Below are 24,834 nucleotides of genomic sequence, written 5' to 3'. Positions count from 1 at the left end.
GAAAACAACAAAAATTACTTTCAGACCTGGAAGGGCAGTTTCTGTCCCTAATTTAGAAAGCCACCAGAAGCCACTTCCCAGTGCACTGGAACCTGCAAGCCTGCACACCGTTGAGGCTGATCAGGAAAAGCTGGGTTGTCGGCCACGTGCAGGAGGGGCGGGCAGTATGGGGGGTGGCATGGCTGCTCTGCACTTCTCCTTCAGTTAACCAAGTATTTTCTCAGATTGTGAATACTGTGTATTTACACTCTTTGTTTGAAAGTATCCTGTTTGGTCTGGAGAGGTTCCTTTCCCAGTGCCCCACAACCCGCATGGTGCTGGCACACCCAGAGCACACTGGTCTATCCAGTCCTCAAGTACTTCCTGCTGGATCTCACATCTACCCGTTTCTTTGTACCGTTAGTGTTGACAAACACCCTGCAGGTTGGAGGAGTTTTTTTCTCATTTTTACAGAGAGCATTTAACAGACTTGACATGTTAGAAATAATGCATTTTTGGTGCACACATGGTAAAAAGGAGACAGTGATGTGCACAAGCTAGATGTGTTTTTACAGGAGGGGCAGGAAGACATTCAGTGATTCCTTTCTCCTCTTGCTTGTAAGCAGGAGATTGGTATCTTTCCTGAAAGATCCCACCTCCTCCTCCAGTGAGAATTGTCTGAACATTGGCCTTCTGTGCGATGTCAAAGGAAAATAAACCACAGAGGGTGTGAGCAAACATTCGGTGCTCAGTCGTGCTGAAGGTATCCTGCTCCTGGGCCATATCGTCCCATCTAGTTTGTTTCTTTTTCTTCCCCAGACCCTACACCTGGCCTCAGGTCAACAAAGGGCTTTGCTTTTCCATCTTGTGGCTTTGACGCCCAGTTTGAGACAGAGGATCTGAGAAGACTCCAGTTGCTTTGCTTGTTTTTGGGCTTGTTGCAAATGGACAGGCACGTTGTGAGCAGGGTGGCTATGAGAGGCGCTATCAGTTGTACAGTGCTGTGAGGGCCTGCCTGGCTGGAGTGGGGGGCCACAGTGGCACTCCATGACCCGTGTCCATGCAATCAGAGTGTGTGTCTACACCCCAGGGACTGTTTATTCCAATCACGACTCAGAGCATTTCCAGTACTGAAAATCATTCCTCATGTCTGAGGCCCTTGGTACTACAGGCGGACCTGCGCCAGTGCTCTCGAGCAGCGCCTGGAAGAGCGATGGCTGCCAAGTGTAGGGGCAAATATTAAACACCTTACGTGTTCTGAATAATTTATTTTGGTTGATCTTTAAAATATTGCTTGACTTGAATTTTTTAAGTATCTGGGAAAATATAAGGAAATAGGAAGTTTCCATGTTGAATGATAAGCATGATTTGGGGGTTAAATGTTTTATAGTGACACCCATGATCCGGAAAGGAAAGGAAGGTGGTGGGACAGGGCGTGCTGGCCCCCGCCTTCGGCACAGGTGCTGACCCTGCAGCCGTGGGCTGTTGTCCGTCTGCGAGAAGGAACCGTGGGAACCGGGTGTGTGTTTTCCAGGCCCAGCGCTGGGAGAAGTGCTGCCCCACCTCATGCCCATCCTCAGGAGCTGCCTCCAGCCAGCCAGAGACCCACAGATGCGCCTGAGGCTCTTCTCTTGCCTGTCACGGGTGCTGCTGAATGCAAAGCAGACCATCGACTCCCAGGGGTAGGTCTGCCTGGCCTCTGGCCTCTGTGGGGTCCTCTCAGACAGGAGCTGGGGTCACCCCGGGCTCTGGCGCCAGCCGCTCTCCCTGGGTAAACAGCCCTGCAATGAGAGCCCAGTCGGACAGACACGAAGTCAAGTCATTTTCGTGTGGCCGTTAAAATTCCATTGAATGAAGAGGTTTCAGGGAACATTAACTATTAATGGTTTATATATTAGCTGTTCTCACTTTTAATAGTCTTTCGGTACCTTTCAAACCTAACAAAGAATGGACTGAATCACTGTTAGAAGATTCTGTCCATGAGAACTTTGAGGCAGCAAACACTGAAAGACCTCTAATGTGGCAGCTCTGCAGTGAGGGACGGAGAGCAGAGATGCTGGTGGGAAGGACAGGAGTGACCTAAATCCGTCGCAGGGCAGAGCTGGGTGCCATGGGGTGGAGTGGGCAGTGAGGCGTGAAGGGACCCCATCCCCTTAGAAGGAGCACGTCCATCAGGGCTGTGTCACTAACATGCTAGGACATTTGCTGTGGGCTCTGTCGGCCCATCAAATTGCAGGAATTCTGTTTCATGCTCGTCTGCACAAGGCTTCGAGCCTACAGTGGCCATAAAAAGAGACAAAGTGAGCCCTGGGAGCCCTCCCGACAGCAGAGGTCCACATGGATGAGCCCCAAGGGCGTGTGGACACAGGTCAGCTGGTGCCTCAGGGCCTGTGCTTCCCCACATCCTCTCCAGGGGTCTGAATGGCCCCCAGGCATGGGGAGCACTGGGGGTACATTGCTGACCCCATTCTGCCGAAACCTGTCCACTGGCCACCTGCAGGTCCCACTCAGAGTTGGCAGAGCATAGGCATTGAGAGAGCTGCCCTGGGTCCTTGGCCTCACTAATACCTGATGAAAGTGCCACAGTGACAAGATGGGCTCCTCGGTTTGAGGAGGTGCCATTTTGGGGGGCTCCCTCCCCCGGACAGGGCTGCCTCTCCCACAGAACAACCCCAAGCTTGGGCCCTGGGCACCGCCCCATCTGTCCCGGCCGACCCACTCAGGTTCCTTAATTGCTCTGGGCCGTCCCCACCCCCAGACATGCAGCCTCTGCCCTCCAGGGTGTCTATAGATGTGTGGCAGGCCTTGCTGGCCACCACCTGACTCCATCTGGTCCTCGAGGCTGACCAGGGACCAGGGAAGGGGTGACAAGGGTGGTAGGAGGTCCGTCTTCAGAGCACTGCTCACAAAGGTAGCTGGGGCTGAGGAGCAGGGCACTCACGGTCTCCTGAGGTGGCATCAGTTCTGAGGGAAGTCTGGGCGAACCACCTATGTGTACGTCTTCATTCCAGCAAGGACCCACCTACAAAGCCGCATGCATCTTCTCATGCACAGGACAAGCCACTCCAAAAAGTCAGGTGCTTGATCTTCCTCCCTGGTGTGTCACTGTTTTTTCGGCGCAAGTTCTGACTGACCCTGGCCACACATGAGGCCCCTGCCTGTATCCCCACAGCCGAGTGGCAGTCTGGCCAGTGCTCAGCCCTCCATTCTTATAGCTACTTTACCTGGACACTCAGAGGACAGGACTCAGGGTTAGGTCCTTCTGAAGAGACTCTTGTGAATCGCTTTGCAAGAAGCAGCAGCTCCTTGCATAACAGTTAAAGCACATTGAAAACCTAATCTGTGTGTCTGTGGGTCTGTTGTGTGTAGGCCATCCAGAACCAGATTTGCTCCTTTACCTGCATCGCTGGTTCTGGGATGCCCCCTGCTGGAAGCAAACAGGTGGAGCCTTATCAGAAAGTTGGGTCAGTCCGGGATGAGGCTGGAGACAGACCAGAGGGATGGCGCAGGATGCAAGGAGAAGCAAGGGTGCCGTGGAGCTCGGGCTCCCCCCAGAGGCTTTACCTTTTCAGTATTCAAGAGCAGCTGGTGTTGGGACACAAGCCACCTTTGAAATATGCTTTGGAATGAAATAACTTGAATTATTTGTTGAACCAAACAGGTTTTGATGTAATGGTGAAGGCACAGTGGGATTCATTAGGACACTCAGGTGCCCCTCTGTGCAGCTCCTACTAAGGTGCCCAGAGTGTGGCTCTGCAGCCCTGAGCTGGCCAGGCAGAGTGAGATATGTGAGTTCACCATCCAGATGATGTGCCCTTATTACTGGTGGGAACATCCATGTCTCCATGAGCTGCAGCACTCAGGCCCTGGGTGCAGACCTGCAGTGCTCTCCCCTTGGGTGGAGGGGAGCGAGCCCACAGGGGACAGTTAGGCGTGTGTGTGTGTGAGAGAGAGAGAGAGAGAGAGAGAGAGGTGGCCACACCTACAAGTGACTTTGCCAGCCTGGTCAATGTGCCTGGTAACTTCCTACCTCCTCTTTCAGAGGTAAGGGGAAAGACTGACAAAGCCCTGCAGCAGAGGGGTGGGGGCATCCTAGAGGCTCAGAACCTCTGAGTAGGCCCAGCAGAGGCTGGGAGGAGTTCTAGAAGGCCACCAGCTCTCCCTCTAGCTGCCTCCTCCCCTGCAGGGCAGCTGCCCCAGGGAAACCTTCGCGCCCTGGTTCAGGTTTCCCCTCAGCCTGGCTCCCTTATCTTTACCTGTGCTCCCATGTTTCCACCCCAGGCAGTTCCACCACTACCTCGACACTGTGACGAAGGACATCCTGGTCCCCAATCTGCAGTGGCATGCAGGGAAGACCGCCGCAGCCATCCGCACGGCAGCTGTGTCCTGCCTCTGGGCACTCATCAGCAGCGAGGTCCTGTCGGAAGAGCAGGTGGGGCTCCCAAGGGCACCTGCCCAGGGGAGGAGCACGTGCATGCAGTGGCCAGACCCTGCTTTCAGCAACCCACAGAGGGGAGGGAACATGGGGGCTGCAGGCGAGCACAAGCTGGTGTGACCCGCAGCATTTGGTGTTCTGATTATCTGGGGGTTTTCAGAGGTTTACATATTAAATGTTACTCTTTGCAGAGCAGAGAGTGTAACCACAGGAACCTAACTGAGTTGGGCAGATGTTGGGGTTTATGAGATACTGTGATTCCTACCTGCAGTTCACATGGGGATCAGGGAAGCAGGGGCAGCAGTGTGAAAGCCTTGCTGTCACTGCTTAGCCCCACGTCTGCCATGCCTGGCCAGGGGCTTGCCTACTGTGTGAGCTCTACCTCCTGGTACACTCAACTGCCATGATCAGAGTTACAATGTCCCCTGAATTTTGTAGGGCACAATAGACAGCCATTCTAGTGAATAGCAGACTCTGTAGGATTTATGTCTAAGACTTTGTGAATAATGAGTTTATCAACTCACCAATTTAAACAAGATCATTCAAGTCATCTAGATTTTAAAATCAAGGTTCCAGTTTTCTTATGTAAAAATTTCACAGTAGCATTCCAGACTCCTCTCTGTATGAGAGGCAGGCACCTTCCATGACAGGCAGCATGTACACACCACATGCAGTGTCGTTGCTGGGCTGAGGTCCGTCACCAGCCCCTCTTGTCTTCTCATTGCAGATACAGCAAGTGCAGGAGACACTGATGCCGCATATTCTAACCACCTTGGAGGAAGATTCTCAGATGACTCGATTAATTTCGTGCCAGATCATTAACAGATTTCTAAAATCCTCCAGTGGCATCATTGATCCTGATAAGTTCATCAGGATTTACCCTGGTAGGACATCTTTCTTTCCTAAACCTCATGTGTCTAGTTATCTGGCGGCTGTTTCTTTTATAGGGAAACTAGAAACTGCTCCTTTGACCTCCGGTCAGGTTGTTGCTGTGTCCCAACACAGCCATGACAGAGGAACGGGTGGATAGTGTAGCACAAGAAACAAGGAGGCGTGTACCCAAGATTTGGGAGTGCGGCCCCACGACCTGGCAGGGATCCCTTGAGGTGAGGGTGGGCACACAGCCATGCCTCAAATCCCACATTTTCACCCCTCTGGAGCCCAGGCACTGCACAATCTCAGACGAAGGAGCAGACTAGTGGATGTGGAGGGTCCCTAAAACACCAGGAAAACCTAGCATGGAGGATGGCAAGTACCCCTGTTGCTGGAGGGGAGTGGTGAATTCTAGAACCCACCTCCAAGTTCAAACAGAAATGCAAACAGAAACCGAGATACGACTGAGAAAGAGCCCAGCAGACCTTCTAGAAATGCTGCTGGTAGACTGTAGTGAGGGGCCCTGCGGAGACTAAGGAGCAAGGTTGGCACTGGGTGTGGCCTGCAGGCTCTTGATTCCTGCCTGGGCCCTGGCCACACAGTGGAGCCTCAGCACCTGTACTTTCCCTGGGCTGCAGCAGGCAGTGATTCTAGAAGGTGGTCTTAAGAATTCCTGGAAATGAGATTCAAAGCAGGGGCCACTAGATGCATGAGACCAAATGTGGCAGAGATGGGATTTGTGAGCTGAGTCCATTCGGGTCACCATGAGGGGAAGAGGTGCAGGCTGTGCACGCGGAGCTCCAGAATGAGTGGCAAATAGCCAACATCAGAAGAGGTAGTGGCTCAGAATGTTCTGGAAATGCAGTGCATCTTGATGAAATGCAGAGTCAAAGTCACCTTTCCCATGTGTTCTTTCAAGTTTGTTTTTGCTTTTGTGTTTACTTCTGTGGCAACAAACATCTTACTCCTATTTCTATCTGTGAACAAATCCAGGCCAGTGTGGTTGCTGCCTGTCAGGACTCATTGGGATTTTGCTCACTTTTTAAAACAAAAGCCAGTGAAAATGTTGCTCATTTGGGGGCATTTGGGGATATTTTAATTACAATAGGATTTCCTCGAGCAGGCTCCTTTATTTTGTGGCACCAGTTCTGTGCTCCTGGCAGCGATGTGTTTACAGAAGCATTGCCTGCTTGGCTGCAGAGGGGAGGACATTCTAAGCTGCTCCCTCTAAGACCTTCCTGACAAGCCCCATACAAGCTATCCTTTCTTCCTGAACTAGCAGTTGCACATCATGGCGGACCTCAGACAATCACAAAAGTGAATTTCCAAGCCACCTCTTCTGCTTAAAACTAGAGGCTTAGGAGGCACCATCCCAAAGTTGGCCTGAGCTGGCAGGAGCAAGGACATGGCAGGAATCCCTGCAAGAGGCACGGGTGATGTGCCCTTCTCACTGGCTGTCCCAGGACTAGGGGAGGTGGTGCTGGTCTCTGCAAGGTTTTGCAAACATGCGTGCTTCCATGAGGCTCAGAATCCTTAGAAAAGGGCACCTCTGTGAGTTAATGCCCATCAGGAAACCAAGAGCCACATGCACACATGTGTAGAACAGCACAGGCCCATGGCCCTGCATACCTACGTCTGATGGATAGGCTGCCTGCCATTGTGGGGCCACTGCTATGCTCCCCACCAACATCCACCTCCTGCCTGCTCATTCTGTGCCCGAGTGACTGCTGAGTCTCCAGAGACACCCAGCCACAGGGCCAGAGATTTCCTGTACTTTGGGGTGAGAAAGGTATATGTTTGATAAACACCTCACCTGTGAACAGTGAGTTTCTATCCACAGGAGAAATGGTTACTGCGTTCAGCAGCCAAGTGGTCCAGCCCCAGAACTCAGCAGAAACAAACCAGACACAGGTGTTGGCTCTCATCATCAGGCCCTGAGCTCTGTCCCCAGAGTGCGCAGTGTGTTGGGGTAGAGAAGGGTCTGCCCATCAAGGGGACAGGACAGCCAGGGTGTGATGCTTGCGGTGACAGACTCTTGAGCATCTCGGAGCCACAGAGGCCCAGGGCTGCCTTGCAGGTGAGGAGACAGGTACAGAGCAGCTCAGGCCTACCTGCACATACGGCACAAGGCGGGCCAGGTTCTCCTCCGCCTGCCCTGGCCACTGTGGTCCAGCGGTCCTGGGAGCTGCCCCCAGGCCCTTGAGTGTGAGCACTAGTCTCCCCACAGGACATGGGGTTCCCAGGGCCCAAGGGTGAGTGCCCCCAGCTCTGGGGTCAGTCCCTGCACTGGTCGCTGTCTCACTGTCCTGTCTGGCCCTCACTCTAGAGCTCCTGAAGCGTCTGGACGACGTTTCCCATGAAGTGAGGCTAGCTGCCACCTCTGCCTTGGTCACATGGCTGGCGTGTATCAAGAATGATGATGGGAAGTCCTACTACCAAAGCAACATTCAGTTCCTGTACAGAGAGCTCCTTGTGTACCTCGATGACCCGGAGAGCGCTGTCCAGGATGCGGTGTTAGGTAGGTGTGGTGTGACATGTGGTTGGTTCTGAAACCTGCCTTGAGTGCATGAACCCGGCTCTTGGCGGCTGAGTAGCATGATTGGTCTCATGGGGCAGCAGATCCACGGCCTCGGGAGCCCTTGGACTACCAGTCCCAAGGGTTTTGTCCTTGTAGGTTACAGCCTGTGTTATTTGCTAGAAATTGAAATTGAGAAAAATCTTGGATATTTATTAACTTGCTTAGGGTAACAAGTTTGTTGTATATTAACATCAATAACATGGTTTTAAGAGAGATCTTTTCCAAAACAAAATAAGGAGCAAAAAGAGTGGCGTTGTTTACCTTTTTGTGAATCTCGATAGCAGACTGCTAGGTGTTCACAGCTTCTGCATTCTGTCAGCCATGATAGGTGGTGTTGGGTAAGGTAATGAAGGAAATCCAGCCTCGGGCAGGTACACAGCTGGAAGAGAGGAGCTGTTTCAGATAACTGCGGGTATGCTTTGATACTGCCCCAAACTGGATAGGCGGTCGTTCCCCAGAGGCCACCCAGAGGGTGGACCCTGGTAACAGTCGTGCCTGATGGTCCATCCTGCTTGGGAAACCTGCGTCAGCCATGGAATTAGGGGCATCATCCTGAGTCAGGCATGTCCAGTCACGTTTGTCAGCGTCAAGCTCAGAACAGCCTCAGAAAGAAAAGCTTAAAAAAAAAAAAAAAAAGAAAGAAAGAAGAAAGAAAAGCTTATGGAAGCTGTCCAGTGTACAGTGGCAGGAACATGGGTCTTATAGTTGCAGTTTCTGCCAGAAAGCTTAAATCTATCATTGGCCACAAATGCTGTCACTTCACTGATTTGTGAGCAAAGGTTCTGCTGGGTACCTGAGTAAGACTATCCTGAGTTTGTTCCTTATTTGTTGGGTGGTTGTTTCTGGTAAAAGCAGCATCCTGGGGACCCAGGCACACCCCCACTGTGCCCTCACGTCACCATACAGGATGCCTGGACGGTGGGCCCAGCAGACACCGGGGACCAGGGGCTTCCGTGTAACCCCTGGAGCAGCCACAGAGAGTGTAATCCAAAGTATAGGTAAAATGTCCATAAATAGGTTTTAGGGTAGAATTCTAAAAAACATTACAAAACCCAAAAGAAGTCAAGGAATGAGGAACAGGACAAATAGGAAACAGACAGACCAAATCCAGCCTCAGCTGCAGTCTTGTTTAACATTAATGAGCCAGACGTTCCAGTTAAAAGGCAGATGTTGTCAAGTTAATAAAGAAATCACAACTTAACTCTAAATTAATGAATTAAATTAAAATTTGGGTGCCTGAGGACTGAGTTAGTAAAGGAATTCTTACTGTCTGACTGAGGACATTTTTTTTTTTTTAGGATTTTATTTATTCATGAGAGACACAGAAGGGGGGGGCGGTAGCAGAGACACAGGCAGAGGGAGAAGCGCGTTTGTCAGCGTCAAGCTCAGAAAGCCTCAGAAAGAAAAGCTTAAAAAAAAAAGAAAGGAAAGGAAAGGAAAGGAAAGGGGAAAGGGAAAGGGAAAGGGAAGAAAGGAAGAAAGAAAGAAAGGAAAGAAAAGCTTATGGAAGCTGTCCAGTGTACAGTGGCGGGAACATGGGTCTTATACTTGCAGTTTCTGCCAGAAAGCTTTTCTTTGTTTTTAAGCTTTTTCCATGCAGGGAACCCGACATGGGATTCTATCCTGAGTCTCCAGGACCATGCCCTGGGCTGAGCCACCCAGGCTGCCCTACTGAGGACATTCTTGAGGGAGCATGCCAGGCGATGGTGGTTGCAGAAGGCTCATGGACCCCGTGGCCTCCTAGCCCTTGCTTTGTGCCATGCAGTGAGCAGACAGCCAGCCTGGGGGTGTCTCAGACACAGCTTGACTCCCAGACCTCTGAGTCCTCCAGGGACCCTCACACACACAGAGCCTCCACCTCAGGCCACCACAGGTGGGAGTGGGTGACGGTGCAGCACATTTGGATAGCCGGGTGGTGTCTCCAGGCACCAGCAGCTGGAGGACACACCAGCGTCCTGGCTCCACTCCCGTACCCAGTGCATGTAGGGGGGTCTGGGTCACTCGGCCCAGTTCTCACAGACCCCACACCTTGCCCTCCTGTCTCCTCCCTCTCTCCAGCAAGACAAATAATGAGTTTTGTCAGTCTTCTCTAGCAGGCAGCCTGGTTCCCACCAGAGGCTAACTGTCCAATACCCGAGGGGCAGTGTGTGCTTCCTCCACCTTCCTGACATGGCATGACTCGTGACAGCGCAGGCGTCAGGGCAGACTCACTCCACTGCTCCTCTACTTGCAGCCTCTGGGCCTGCCCCACCAACCTCGGGGGTGCTCACAGCAGCTCCAGCCCCTGGCACATCAGCCCCATAGCCAGCCAGCTGTGTTTGCAGTCCTGCGTAGATAGGCCCCTCTCTCACACAGATATCTGGCTTTCCCCTTGGGGGCTCCTGTCAGCCCCTCATGCTTCCTGGGCCTCCTGCCTGATGACCTTGCTTCGTCCCTCTGACAAGGTAAAACTCTTCCACATCCTCTCCCGCAGCCAGTCCCACGTCTAACTCCCAGAGCCACTCCCATCATGGTGCCCATGAGCCTTGCTGCCAATAGCAGCCTGCTGCTTGGGCCTCTCTTCACCTGCATGCACTCCACAGGATCGCTGGTTACCACCTCCTTGCTATGGCCTCCAAGATGCCCTGGCTTCTGGGTTTCCTCTGTCCCTCTGGCCACTGCTTCCCTCTGCACCCATTGTATTGGTGACCTCTCCTTGGCTTCAGACACCACCCATGTGCTAGTGGCTCCCAGACTTAAGTCCAGGCCAAACATCTGCCCCAAACTCTAGACACACACGTGCGGAGGTGCTCAGAGGGCACGAGAGTCTGCTGGCATGGCAGCCACAGCATGTAGGCCAAGCCCAGGACAGCGCCCCCATTTGCCAACCCTGCTCCCCCTGCTATGTCCCCATTGCCACCAACGACCATGCCGCCCTCCTTGAGCATTAAGCAGGATCATCAAGGGGACTCCGATGACCCCCTGAGTCTGCTTGCCTCTGTCCAGCTCCCTTCCCACCCAGAGTTCAGCAGTCACCAGCCCAGTTACCATGATTATCACCTGTAACAACACTGCTTTCCTTCTTTGTTCTGATTGTCGCCTAATATGTCCACAGCATCTGGCACATAGAAGGCTTACAGCTGGTGTTTGTTGACTGAATCAGCATCAGTAAATGTAAGAAGAGAATTGATCATTTTTGTAAGCCAGTTTATCTGCTATTGCAAAACCTGTTTCTAAGGCCAAAATGCCACACAAACATCACCCTCAGAGATTTTGAGAGACTTTCCTGATCTACCAACAACTCCAAGAAAATTATTTGAAGTTATTTTTGTCTACACTGTGACTGTTGTGTACTAATCTAGCATCATCAGATGAATTTAAAATGCTGTAATAACTCTTCAGTTAAAACTATTTTTTTAGAGTGGTTTTCGGGTCAAAATAAGAGAAAGGTACAGAAATTTTCCGCATACCTGTTACCCCCACACACAGCATCCCACCACCCCAGGTGGTGCATCTGTCACTATTGAGGACCCACTCAAACACATCAGCACCACCCAGAGTCCACTGTTCACATGAGAGTCACGCTGGGTCGTGTGCATCCCGTGGGTTTGGACGAATGGGTGACACAGATCCACCATTACAGAACTGTACAGAGTAGTTTCGCTGCCCTGTGTGCCTGATGGTCTTGCACGCACACCCCACCCTGACAGCCCCTGGTCTTTTACCCGCACCACAGTCTGGCCTTTTTTAGGATGTTACCAGGTTCATATCCTACAGAACAAAGGCTAAAAAGGCTGTTCAGATTGGGTTATTTTACTTACTAATACACATGAAAGGTGCTTCCATGTCTTTTCACAGCATGATAGCTCATGTGTTCTTAGCACTGGATAGTAATCTGTTGTCTAGATGGACCACAGATTACCCATCCAACTAAAGAAGGACAGCTTGTTTGCATATAATTTTTGGCAACTATGGAAAATGCTGCTTTATGTATATGTGTGCAGGTTTTGTGTAGACATAAGTTTTCTGCTCTTTTGAATACCAAGTAGCTGGGCAGCCCCGGGTGGCTCAGCGGTTTAACGCCATCTTCGGCCCAAGGCCTGATCCTGCAAACCCAGGATGGAGTCCCACATCAGGCTCCCTGCATGGAGCCTGCTTCTCCCTCTGCCTGTGTCTCTGCCTCTCTCTCTCTCTCTCTCTCTCTCTCTCTCTCATGAATAAATAAATCAAATCTTAAAAAAAAAAAAAAAGAATACCAAGTTGCACAATTGCCGGATTGTATGTTAAGAGAATATTTAGTTTTGTAAGAAACTGCCAAACTGTCTTCCTAAGCGGCCTCACCATTCTGCATGGCCACCAGCAATCTGCTACTCCACGTCCTTGCTGCATCTGGTGATAGTATTGTGGATTTTGGCTGTTCTAACAGATGTGTGGTGGTGTCGTCTTGTTGTTTTGACCCACATTTCCCTGAAGACACATGACGTGGAGCTTCTTCTCAGATGCCTGTTTGGCCTCCGTATCTCTTCCTTGGTGAGGTGTCATTAATTAAGGTCTTCACATTTTTTACTTACATTGTTTTCATATTGAGTTTTTGGAGCTCTTCGTGTATTTTGGATAACAGTCCTTGATCAGACGTGTCTTTCGTTAATATTTTCTCCTGGTGTATGCCTTGTCTTCTCAGTCTCTTGATGTTGGCTTCTTGCAGAATGGAAATGTGTAATTTTAATGACATCCAGCTTATCAGTTATTTCTTTTGTGGATAGTACCTTTGGTGTTGTGTCTAAAAGATATTGCCACACCTGAGGTCCCTGGGTTCTCTCCTGTGTTCTCTTCCAAGAGTCCTGTAGTTCTTGCAGTTTTATATTTAGGTCTGTGATCCCCTTGGGAGTTAATTTTTGTGAAGTATGTCAATTCTGTGTCTAGGTTCTTTCTTCCTTTTTTGTTTTCCTGTGTACAGACATCTACCTATTCGAGCACCATTTACTGACAGGACTTCGTTTGCCCCACTGCCTCACCTCTGCTCTGTTACCAAAGGTCAGATGACCATGGTTCTATGTATGGGCTCTCCGTTCTGCTCCATCGATCTGTTTGTTCTCTCAACAAGACTACGCTATTGAGTACTATGGTTTATGGGAGGTCTTAACGTCAGTTCTCCAGCTGTTTTGTTCTCCTTCCATGCTGCATTGGCTCCTCTGGGACTTTGGCCTCTACCTACAGATTTGAGATTGAGGTGGTGGATATCTGCAAAATAACTTGCTGGGACTTAGATTGCAATTGCCTTAAATCTATAGCTCAAGTTGGGGAGGACAGACATCATGACGATATTGACTCTTCCTGTCCATAAACATGGGCTCTCTACACTTAATACATTTTATTTTCTTTTATTTATATATTACCTCTGTTTATTTGTATGCTACTTATTGCACTCACCAGGACCTCCAGTACAATGTTGAGAGGGAGTGGTGAGAAGGACATCTTTGTCTCATTTGGCAGCTAAGTGGAAAGCTTTGAGTGCCTCACCACTCAGTATGACTTTAGCCACAAGTTTATAGATACTCTGTGTGTCGAGGAAGTTCTCTATTCCTAGTTGGCTGAAAGTCTTTACCATAAATGGGCACTAGATTTTGTCAAAATACTTTTCTGCATCTATTGATAAGATCATGTGATTTTCTTTCGTCCTTTTTATTTTTTTTTAATTTTTTTTTTATTTATTTATGATAGTCACACAGAGAGAGAGAGAGAGGCAGAGACATAGGCAGAAGGAGAAGCAGGCTCCATGCACCGGGAGCCCGACGTGGGTTTCAATCCCGGGTCTCCAGGATCGCGCCCTGGGCCAAAGGCAGGCGCTAAACCGCTGCACCACCCAGGGATCCCTCTTTCGTCCTTTTTAAAGATTTTATCTGACAGAGAAGGAAAGAATGAAAGAGAGAGAGAGAGCATGAGCATGGTGAGGGGAGGGGCAGAGGGAGAAGCAGACACTCTCTTAGCAGGTAGCCCAACATGGGACTTGATCACAGGACTTGATTCCATGACCTGAGACAGGCAGACACTTTACTGAGCCACCCAGGCACCCTGATCATGTGATTTTCTTTTTCAGCCTATTTATAGCAATGGATTACATTAATTGATTTTGAAATATGGGACCAGCCTTGTGTACCTGGGATAAACCCCACTTTGTTTTCACACATAATTCTTTTTATACATTGTTGGGTCGATCATACTTGCTACTATTTTTTTTTTTTGAGGGTTTTTGCATATGTATTCATGAGAGATAATGGTCTACAGTTTTCTTTTTTTTATTTTTTTTAACTTTTTTATTTATTTATGATAGTCACAGAGAGAGAGAGAGGCAGAGACACAGGCAGAGGGAGAAGCAGGCTCCATGCACCGGGAGCCCGACGTGGGACTCGATCCGGGGTCTCCAGGATCACGCCCTGGGCCAAAGGCTGGCGCTAAACCGCTGCGCCACCCAGGGATCCCCGCGCCACCCAGGGATCCCCTACAGTTTTCTTTAAACTTATGTTGGCCTCGTAGAGTTAGGAAGCTTCCATCTTCTAGGAAAGAATGTAGAGAATTGGTGTAATTTCTTCCTGGAAGTTTGGTAGAATTCACCACTGAACCCATCTGGGGCTGGTGCTTTCTCTTTTGTGGGGTTATTAATTATTGATTCCGTTTCTTTGGTGTAGGTCTATAAAGGTCATCTGTTCTTGTGGGGTCAGCCCACCTCCTCTGGGTCCTCAGATCTGTGGGCCAGGATTTATTCAGAGGACCAGCTTTTGGTTTTGTTGATTTTCTCCATTGATTTCCTGTTTTAATTTCACTGATTTCTGCTCTACTTCTAATTTTTTTTCTTCTGCTCACTTTGGATTTGTCTTTTTCTAGTTTCCTAACATAGAAAATTTAAAGTGTCGATTTCCAGATCTTTCTTCTTTTCTCACATATGCATTCAATGCTATAAATTCCCTTCAAAGCACTGTTTTCACTGCATCCCAAATATTTTCGTTGTGTTTTCCTTTTCTTTTAGTTCTAAGTGGACCTTAATTTCTTTTGAGACTTCCTCTTTGATCATTGCATTATTTAGAAATGTGCTGTTTAATCTCCAGATATTCGGGGATTTTCCAGTTTATCTCTTGTTGATTTCTGGTTTAACTCCATTGTTGTCTGAGAGCAGACATCGCAGGACTTCTGGTTTTTAAATTTCTTATGGTGTTTTTCATGGCCCAGAACATAGCCCATCTGGTTAGTGCACCAGGGAAGCTTGAAAGGCGCATACTCCCTGCTTGCTGTTAGACGGAGGCGCCTAGATCTGCTGTGGAGGTCAGCCACGTCCTTGCTGACCTGCCTGCAGGTCTTTCCATTCCGAGAGCACATGTGGAAGTCTCAGCTACAGGGTGGATTCTCTGTTTCTCCTTGTCACCCCATCAGGTTTGCTGTGCATTGTTTGGCGCTGTTATGCATATTAAGGATCTTTCTGTCTTCCTGGAGAACTGACCCTTTCTCATTAGGTCACACGTGATTCCTGGATCACTTGCTTTGCAATCTGTTCTGTTCGTAGCTGTTTTAACTTGGAACATGAAGCTTATTCACATAAGCAGTAGTTGGTTTAATATCTATTTCTGGCATTTTAAGGGTCTGTTGCTGTTTTACAGAGGTCCTCAAAGCAGGAAGCGTTCTGTTCCCTGAGCTCCTGGTGAGAGAGACAGAGGCTGTCGTCCACAAGCACCGCTCTCCTGCCCACTGCCAACAGCTTCTGCAGCACCTGCAGGCCCTGCCACTCGCCCAATAAGAGCATGGAGCAGGCACCCAGTGCCCATCACCCACCTCACAGCTCTGGCACCTCTGTTGACAGCTGGAGACATTCACAAGCAAGAATGTACTCTGTAAGAAACATGCTGGGATTCTCCTAAGACAGATCTCAAGCCCAGCAGTTTCTGAAATAATGTTCACTGAGTGGCTTCTGTATTTTTGTCTTACTTATATAGTCCATTGACAGATCTCCCAAAAATCTATAGATTATTTGAAATTAAAACTAAATGGCACCTGCTCACACTGGCAGCCAAATCAGCCCTTTTGTTTTAAAGCTTTGTGCACCTGCTGTGTTCCAGAGTTAGTATTTCTGTTTGCGCAAATGCCCACCCCACCAAGATGATTTTTTAAGCAAGTTATTAAAAAGAAATTCATTCATTCCTTAAGTTCTGTCTACTGAAACAGTATCACAGTGAACAGACTAAAAGGAACTTGAAGTCTTTATCAGTTAAATTTTTTCCTGTTTAAAATATTCTGGAACTCAAAATGCTACATGGATACAGTCACAATATTTTTTTCTTAGCTCAGTGATGCAAACAATGTTGAAAGTAGAATATTTAATCAAATACAGTTTTGGTTGCTCTCGTAAGTAGAAGTAAAGTAAAATTGGTTTTTATTCTCTAGCACTTTCTACACCCAAGTGCCTAAAAAAATTTTTTAAATGGGTATTATTTCCATAAGCCAAATATTTATATTAACACAAGGGGGAAAATACTGTGTGTTTTCTAACAATCAAATATTAGATTTATGCTTAAGTGTTTGAAAATTTAATTAAAAATATTTATTATAATTATTTTGTACGCCTGTCTTAATGTGTTTTGGTAGTTAATTGACATTTTTAGAAATTGCTCATTTTTTCCTTTATCTCACAGTGACTCCAGCCTCAAGAATTCTGGGCTCCTGCACCACTTGTAGTGTCCTCTCTGGACGCCAGGTGGCAGGCGCTCCAAACCCCATCAGGAGGGCTTGGAGGGAGAGCCTGGCTGTTCAGTCGGGGGACGGTAGGCCTGGATGAGAGGTGGGATCTGAATTTGCTCCCTAGACTACAGTGACCAGGATTTAGGACGCCCTCAGGGATGTCATCTAACAGTTCCCTGATTGCCGGTTCTACCCTGTGCTCTTCCCTTCTTCAGCATCACCTAGAAACTTCTAGAAATGCAAATTACCAAGCCTCAGCCCAGATCTGCCAAGTCAGAGCCCATGGCAGGGGCCCAGTGGTCCCCTTAAATGCGGGGACCCTGCCCTGAGCACCACACATTTTCATGTCCAGCAGGAGCTCCATCTTCCATCTTTGATCAGCCAAAAGGGTCACAGGAACCAAAGAGAAGTGCAGAGTCCTTGGCGGAAGGTCACACACCAAGCAGGCATGGTTGGATGCTGGCATCGGTGGGTGTCCATGCCAGCTGCCACACTGGCCACCAAAGAAAGACAAGCACAGGATTCCAGTTTCTGGACGTCTTTGGGGGTGGAGGGGACGTACTGAGCAGCAGCACTACTGTGAATTGGTGCCACCTGGCATGGTCTCAGCAGGTAGGTGTGTTCAGGAAAGACACAAACTCAGCTGATAAAGGCTAGTCCTCTGAACACCTGACAACCAACAGGCCCGTCCTCAATTTTTTTTTTGGCATTCTCGGGGTACCCGGGAGGCTCAGGTCATGATCCCAGTGTCCTGGGATCAAGTCCCAGAATGGGCTCCCTGCTCAGTGGAGAGCCTGCTTCTCCCTCTTCCTCTGCCCACCCACCCATGCTATCTCAAATAAGTAAAATCTTTAAAAAAATTTTTTTTTAATTCTTATACTCTTTACTCAGATCAGCAATTATTTACAGAACCCTAACCTTCATATACACGTGGTGAACAGGAACATGTAAAACAGTCCCTGAAAGTTTACAGCATTCCTGAAATGTAATTTTACATACTGATAGTCCACCCACGCTAAGTGCCTAGTTAGATGAGTTTTAGCCCATTTTTGAGCTCTGCACCCATCACAACTATTTTAGAACACTTGTGCCATCCAGATGGCTCACCCCCACCCCCATCCCCCTGCCCACGCTTGTAGCCCACCCCTGCCCACCTTCCCACTACCAGCAACCGCTGAGCCGCTTGTCTCCAGCCTGTTCACATGTGGAATCATGTCTGTGGTCTTAGGTGTCTGGCTTTTTTCTCTTAGGACAGTTTTTGAGGTTATTCATTCATGCTCTATTTCAAGGGTCAGCAATCTCTGTAAAGGGCCAGGTAATAAATATTTTAGGCTTTGAGGTCCAAACTCTTGTTTTCTGTTCACCTGTTGATGGCGTTTAGGTTGAAGATGGCTCTGGGTTCTATGACATGTGTGGGCATGTTTCTACTGTGCTTAGGTAGGTACCCCAGAGTGGAATTACTCGGGCATATTTGATAAGTCTGTAGTCCTGGTTGATGGATGGATTGCTGTTAACTGTTTTATTGAAGGATGCTCACCCTAGAATTTACTGCGCATATTTAAAGTGGGCAGGGACACCTGGATAGTTCAGTGGTTGAGCATCTGCCTTTGGCTCAGGGCGTGACCCCGGGGTCCTGGGATCAAGTCCTGCATCCAGGCTCCCTGCAGGGAGCCTGCTTCTCCCTCTGCCTGTGTCTCTGCCTGAGTGTGTGTCTCATGAATACATAAAATCTTAAAAATAAAGTGGGCAATTTGACCAGTTCTGACACACACGTGCCCCCATGAAACCACCAGGCAAGACCATGAACCTACCACCCTCTCCAGCACCCCAAAGGTTCTCTCCTACATTCCCCCAACCCACCCCCACCCCCCTCCAGGCAACTTGGATCTGCTTGGAATCAACATACGGTATACCCTGCACATATTGTACTTCTACAGCACGTGTTTTTGGCTTTTTCTCTTCTTTTTTTTTTTTTTTTTTTTAAAGATTTTTAAAATATATTCATCAGAGAGAGAGGCAGAGACACAAGCAGAGGGAGAAGCAGGCTCCATGCAAGGAGCCCGATGTGGGTGGAACTCAATCCTGGGACTCCAGGATCACACCCCAGGTCGAAAGCAGGTGCCAAACCGCTGAGCCACCCAGGGATCCCATCTTCCTTCTTTTGTACAGCATCATTATTTTCAGATGTATCCACGCCATGGCACCCATGGGTGGCAGCACATTCCATTTTGTTGCTGGGTGGTATTCCACTCCATGGCCAATCACAACCTTGATGCCTGTGTGCTCCTAGCTCCTGGCTATTAGAGAGCTTCTTATAATACTGGTGTATCAGTCTGCATGGGCACATGCTTTCATTTCTCTTGGGGGAACATTTGGAGTGCAATGCAATCACAGTGGATTGTACTTAAATTTCTAAGAAACTGTCAAACTATTTGCAAAGGGGTGGTACCATTTTATACTCCTGCCAGCACCATATGACAATCCTGGTTTTTCTCATTTTTGCCAACATTTGACACATCAGCCTTTTTAATTGTAGCTATCCTAACACACATGTGGTGGTATTTTTTTTTAATTTTTTATTTTTATTTATTTATGATAGTCACAGAGAGAGAGAGAGAGAGGCAGAGACACAGGCAGAGGGAGAAGCAGGCTCCATGCACCGGGAGCCCGATGTGGGATTCGATCCCGGGTCTCCAGGATCGCGCCCTGGGCCAAAGGCAGGCGCCAAACCGCTGCACCACCCAGGGATCCCAACATGTGGTGGTATCTTAATATGATTTTAGTTTCCATTTCCTTAATGTCCAGTGATGCTGAGTATTTTTTAATATGCATATTTGCCATCTGTATATCTTCATTGGTGAAATATCTTAAAATCTCTTGCCCATTTTCTAAAAGATTTTTAGAGACAGAGCCCACATTCACACACACAAGCAGGGAAAGGGGTAGAGGCAGAGGCAGGAGAGAATCTCAAGCAGATTCCTTGTTGAGCAGAGCTGGATGCAGGGCTCAATCTCATGACCCTGAGATCATAACTTGAGCTGAAATCAAGAGTCTGATGCTCAACTGGCTGAGCCACTCATGCACCCTATGCTACTGACGCCGTAGTTCAAAAGCAAGCTTTACTGCCTTTGAAAATCTGTGATCTAAATGAAAACATGAACTCTCTCTATGGGGAGTTGGTTGAAAATAAAACAGGTAGGTACCTTTTAACAACCAGGGACAGCTCCATAGGTGCCAGTATGTGATGGTCTTTAAAATACATCAGTCATTGTAAACAAGGAGCACAAGGTATAGAACGAACCACACATAAAAGGAGGTAGGAGCTGCTAGTTTGCTCTCATGCATATAAACTATTTCTGGAAGGGTGCAGAATAAACTGCAAGCTGGTGGCCTCTGGGGAAGGGACTTGCATGACGGGGACTGGAGTAGTTCAGTCTTCACCGTCTGGTACCTAGTTAAGAACACAGCTCAGCTGAGACTCCTAATTGCAAACCCATGGACACTGGTGATGTTAATAGCTCCTAGCTCAGCACTCCTGTTTGCTCTATAGAGCACAGGACCCCATTCCAGGAAAGAATATTCAGGATATTTATTAAGTTGTTTAGTTGAGAAATGAGGATGTGGATACTTCTATGCAAGTGTTCATAGCAGCTGCATTCTAGCCCCAAACTGGAAATAACCCAAATGTCCATCAACAACTATGAATGGAGAACACCGCGCTGTGGAGAAAGGAGCAGACCCCAATGGGCACTGCCACGGGGTGGCTCTTCCAGCCGTCTGCTGCGTTACGCCAAGTGTTCAGTGAACGTGCACAGCACAGGATTTCTTGGTGCCAGAACAGGCAAAGCAGCGCCACAGTAGTTTCCCAATCACTGAATCAACCATGGGTATTTCCAGGGCTGTTCTACCCCGCTCTACTTGTGAATTTTATGTGAACTTTTTTGTGACTGAAAGTGTTGAAACTTTACCAATCATAGGATGAGCTTGGAAGGCAGAGGCTCTCAGGCACGGCCTCTCTTCCAAGCCAGAGCGGGAGGCAGGGTATCTCCTCACAGACTCACCTTCCCCGTGCCAGTTGCTTTACAACCAACTGGGAAAATTAAGTTTTCTCTAAAGATAAATCATTCTTCCTGACTTTTCCCCATTTTCCAGGACTTTCTAAATAGCCAGTGTCATCCAGATGTCCCATCAGTGCTCATGTAATGTAAGACATGAAAGAATCACTGTATGTTACCTGGGGCAGTATGGATAGCTTGTTTTCCCCACTTTGAATCACTGAGGATTTTAAATCATTTTCAGAGACCACAGGCGATGCTGTTGCACAGGCCTCCACTAAGCCCCTACATGACTCAGGCCATATCCTTGGCCTTGTCCCCAGGGGCCTGAGCCTCTCTCCCATGACTCTTCCTATGAACAGATGATGGTTTCAGGAGCTGGCTGGGACACTGAGGCCTGGGCACTGTGCCAAGGACAACGGCACACACTACTCTGACCTTGGGCATCTGTGCAGGGTTTTCTGGTCTTGGAAAGTGAAATTTGAAGAGACGTGGCAATGCCACTGTTGGTGCACAAATCTCACCGTGGACAGAAGGCTTCTTGTAGAAGTACCAGGTGCTCTGCTCCTGGCCTGACTGCTGCACTTTTATCCTCCAGGACTCGGAGTTTCTTTACATTTCTCTGGGGGACACTGGGTCCTTGTCAGTCTCCTAACCACAGGCATTTCAATTAAGATTTTAATCCTCGTGATCAGTTGTTCTGAGGTCTACGACCCTGCAGGAGGTATTCTGGTTTCAATGTAAGCACACACATCAATCCTACTCACAGGGGAACCACCTGCTAGAAATGATCCTCCCCGGAAGAACTTTATCCCTGGGAAGGGGCCTTGTGAGATGACAGCTTTAGCAACTCCTCCCTCCCATCAAAGTGCTTGAGCCTGTACTTCTTCCCCTCACTCATGAAGTAAAATCAACGTTTCAGAAACTACTATGAACATTTCATGTACAACTTGAGACCCTTAATGACATTTAGTGGCAAAAACACGAGGAGGCATTGCTAACTTGGGGCTATACGCCACCTCTAGGATAAAACCTCTCTTCCCACAAACATGCAGCGCGGGATGCCTCAGTTCAGAGCCCAGGCGCCCGTGCCCCAGCCGGCCCCTAGCAGCCAGGCCACGCCCAAACACCTGGGGCTGTGTGCGGCCGGGGGCACCGCGTGCACCCCCAGTGCCCACCCCAGTCCTGAGCACCCACCGCGCCGGACCCGCGGCGCCTGCACCCCCAAGTGCCCCAGCGCCCGGCCGCGCCCCCAGCACCCACCCCCCAACGCCCCAGCACCCGCACCCCAGCACCCCTCAGCCCCCACTCCCCAACGCCCCAGCACCCGCGCCCTCAGCACCCACCCCCCAACGCCCCAGCACCCGCACCCCAGCACCCGCGCCCTCAGCGCCCAGCAGCCTCCTAACCGCCCGACACGTGCCCCTGCTGTGGCGGAAAACACGTGACCCAAGCCGGCTGTCCCGGGGAGCCCCCGCCTGCACCCGTCGCTGCCCAACGCCGCCCACAACCTCCACTGAGCATCCCAGCTCCTGCCGAGGCCGACCCGCGGCGTCCGAGGCCCACGCCAGCCGCCTCCCAGGCGCCCTCGCGGCGAGAGCGTGGACACGTGACCCGGACGCAGCCAATGGCGGACGCTGCTGCCCGCGGAAGGCAAAGGCGCGGGCGCTTCTGCGCGTGCCTGGCCCGAGGCCGCGCCGGCGCCTCGGATTGGCCGCGTCCGGGTCACGTGGCCACGCGCTCGTCGCGCCCCGCCCCGCCGCCCCGTCGGGCTGGCGGCGACCCGGCCTCGGTGGTCTCGCTGTCGCAGCGCGGCGGGGGCGCAGCCGCGTCGTGGAGGGCAGCGCGGGAGGGCAGTCCGCGGGCCCTCTTCCTCCAGAAGTGCAGCCTGCGCTGCTGCCGCCGCCTCCTGCCCCGCCGTCCTCCTCGCGGACGGAACGACCGGGGCGAGGTCAGCGTGTCCGTGGCCACTAGGGTCCGAGCCCTCCTCCCCGCACTCACTCCCCTGCCCTCCCGCCCCGGGAGGAGCCCCGGGACGGAGAGGGGCCTCGGCCGACGGACTGCAGCCCCTGCAGCGGGCGGTGAGCCTGCGCTCCTCTGGGGAGCGGGGGTGCTCCGAGTCCCCGCCCTGCTCCTCCCGGGGATGCTCCGAAACCCCGTCCTGCCCCTTGCGGTGCGGGGGGGTGGTTACTCCTAGGCCGCGCCCTGCTCCTCCCGGGGGTGCTCCGAAGCCCCGCCCTGCCCCTTGCGGTGCGGGGGGGTGGTTACTCCTAGGCCGCGCCCTGCTCCTCCCGGGGGTGCTCCGAAGCCCCGCCCTGCCTCTCCGGGGGCGGGGAGGGGCTCCTAGGTCCCGCCCTGCACCTCTCGGGGATGCTCTGAGTCTCCGCCCTGCTTCCCCGAGGATGCTCCGAAGCCCCGCCCTGCCCCTCCGGGGGCGGGGGGTGTGCTCCTAGGACCCGCCTTGCACCTCCCGGGGATGCTCCGAAGCCCCGCCCTGCTCCGGAGGGGGGCGGTGCTCCTAGGCCTCCCCCTGCTCCAGGGCGGGGCAGGGCTCCTAGGTCCCACCCTGCTCCTCCCGGGGATGCTCCGAAGCCCTGCCCTGCCCCGGCGGGGGGTGGGGTGCTCCTAGGCCTCACCGTGCTCCTGGGCGGGGCGGGGGGGCGTGCTCTTAGGTCCCGCCCTGCACCTCTGTTTGCAGCCACGAGCTCCAGACGCTATCCCTGGGGAGCACCCAGGTTCCCTGCAGACCTGAGGGGTATGGTCCACAAAGAGCCACCCACCTGCTGTTAGCCACATCCTTCCGGGTGGGAAGCACACTTCTCTGGGACTAGGGGTGGGAGGAGGAGGTTGGGAGTGCCCTTCCTTCCTCTTTCACCACACCCTCCTGCTGCTCCAAATCAACCAGCACTTACTAAATGGGCCTCTTAAACAAGTGGCCGATTCCAGGGCCAGGACAGGGAAAACGCAATGAGCTTGGCTCCTCCTGTGTCGCTAGAAAGGAAGGAGGTGCTCACAAAATGAAGTTGGGTTGTACAGGGACTCCGTCAACCTGAAGGAGCTCCTAGGGACTAAAGCTGGAAGAATATGAGCAGCGAAGTAAATAATATGGAATTGTAACTCAGTAACATAAATACCCAAGAGTCCATAGTGATAAAGAGTAAACAAGTGAGAGGCAGAAGACAGCTCCCTCCTACAGAAATACCACAGTTAATAACTGTAGTAGGAATGAGAGAAATGTAAAAACCGCTTTAGGCAAACACCAGCATAATTGTTGGGAGCAAGATCTATTTGATGCAGAGATTAGAGGGCAAAAGTTTTGAGACAGGTTATTGTATTGCTTCAAATCTCTCCCCCAAGATATTTATTAACAGGGACAAATAGTAACTTCGTAGGGGAGAAACTTGACCAACACACCTCAACCAGGGAATCAAAGTATAAGACAAAACGACAGTGTATATCCCTGATGTGATAATGCATTGAGAAAGACAACAGCACTCCTGTGGTTTTCTTGCCAAAAATGCATAACCTCAATCGAATAATGGAGAAACTTCAGAGAAATCCCAGTGAGGACATGGTGCAACGTACCTGAGTACTCTTCAAGAGGGCCAAGCTCCTGAAAGATGAATCCTGAGCAGCTGTCCCAGATCGGAGGTGTCGATAAGAATGACAAATGCAACGTGGGGTTCCAGATTGGCTTGGACTAGGAAAAGTGCGGTAGTGGAAAAACAAGTAATCTGAATAAAGTCTGTAGTTTAGTTAACAATATTTGTATTTTCCCAAAACTTCTAATCCCCAGTGCGATGGTATTTGGAGATGAGACCTTCAGGAAGTGCTTAGGTCATGAAAATGGAGCCCTCATGAATGGGCTCAGTCCCCTTGTAAAAGAGCTGAGAGAAGACAGCTGTCTATGAACCAACAAGGGGCTTTTGCCAGGCACCAGACCTGCGAATGCCTTGGTTTTGGATTTCATCCTCCAGAACTGTGAAACATAAATTGTTTTTTAAGCACGCAGCCTGTGTTGTTTTGTTGTAGCACCCTGAGCAGACTAAGTCAGCCCTGTACCAGAATGAATTACCTGGATTTGATATTGGTACCATAGATATATAAGACATTAACCTTAGGAGAAACTGGGCAAAGAACATTTGGGAACTCTGTGCTTTTGGGCGGAGGGGCAGTGAAATACAGGTGGACTAGGGTAAATTCATCCCTCT

The 24,834-nt window shown here is 50.3% G+C and overlaps 1 protein-coding gene and 1 long non-coding RNA gene across 4 annotated transcripts in view; one reads left to right on the top strand and one right to left on the bottom strand.

Moving 5' to 3' along the window:
• DNAAF5 (dynein axonemal assembly factor 5) overlaps positions 1-16,443 on the top strand; it is a 47,756-nt gene extending 31,313 nt beyond the window's left edge. The window contains exons 9-13 of the mRNA XM_072753402.1: positions 1,514-1,661; positions 4,261-4,411; positions 5,142-5,298; positions 7,614-7,805; positions 15,494-16,443. Of these exons, the coding sequence (XP_072609503.1) occupies positions 1,514-1,661; positions 4,261-4,411; positions 5,142-5,298; positions 7,614-7,805; positions 15,494-15,630 (785 nt within the window). The 3' untranslated portion in view covers positions 15,631-16,443. The remainder of the gene's footprint in view (positions 1-1,513; positions 1,662-4,260; positions 4,412-5,141; positions 5,299-7,613; positions 7,806-15,493) is intronic.
• The window catches only part of LOC140598286 (uncharacterized), a 41,695-nt gene continuing 18,093 nt past the window's right edge, over positions 1,233-24,834 (bottom strand). The window contains exons 1-3 of one of the 3 annotated variants that reach the window (XR_012000571.1): positions 23,260-23,436; positions 8,127-8,244; positions 1,233-7,981 (exon numbers count right to left, since the gene is read on the bottom strand). This is a non-coding gene — a long non-coding RNA (uncharacterized lncRNA). Of the gene's footprint in view, positions 7,982-8,126; positions 8,245-22,134; positions 22,260-23,259; positions 23,437-24,208; positions 24,324-24,834 lie in introns of those variants that run through there. The other 2 variants (XR_012000568.1, XR_012000570.1) reach the window with 2 other exon arrangements.

Source organism: Vulpes vulpes, chromosome 3, assembly GCF_048418805.1.
Source record: "Vulpes vulpes isolate BD-2025 chromosome 3, VulVul3, whole genome shotgun sequence".
NCBI classification, from domain to species: domain Eukaryota; kingdom Metazoa; phylum Chordata; class Mammalia; order Carnivora; family Canidae; genus Vulpes; species Vulpes vulpes.
Note: the sequence above shows the minus strand (reverse complement) of the source record. Positions and strands in the feature narration are given on the sequence as shown.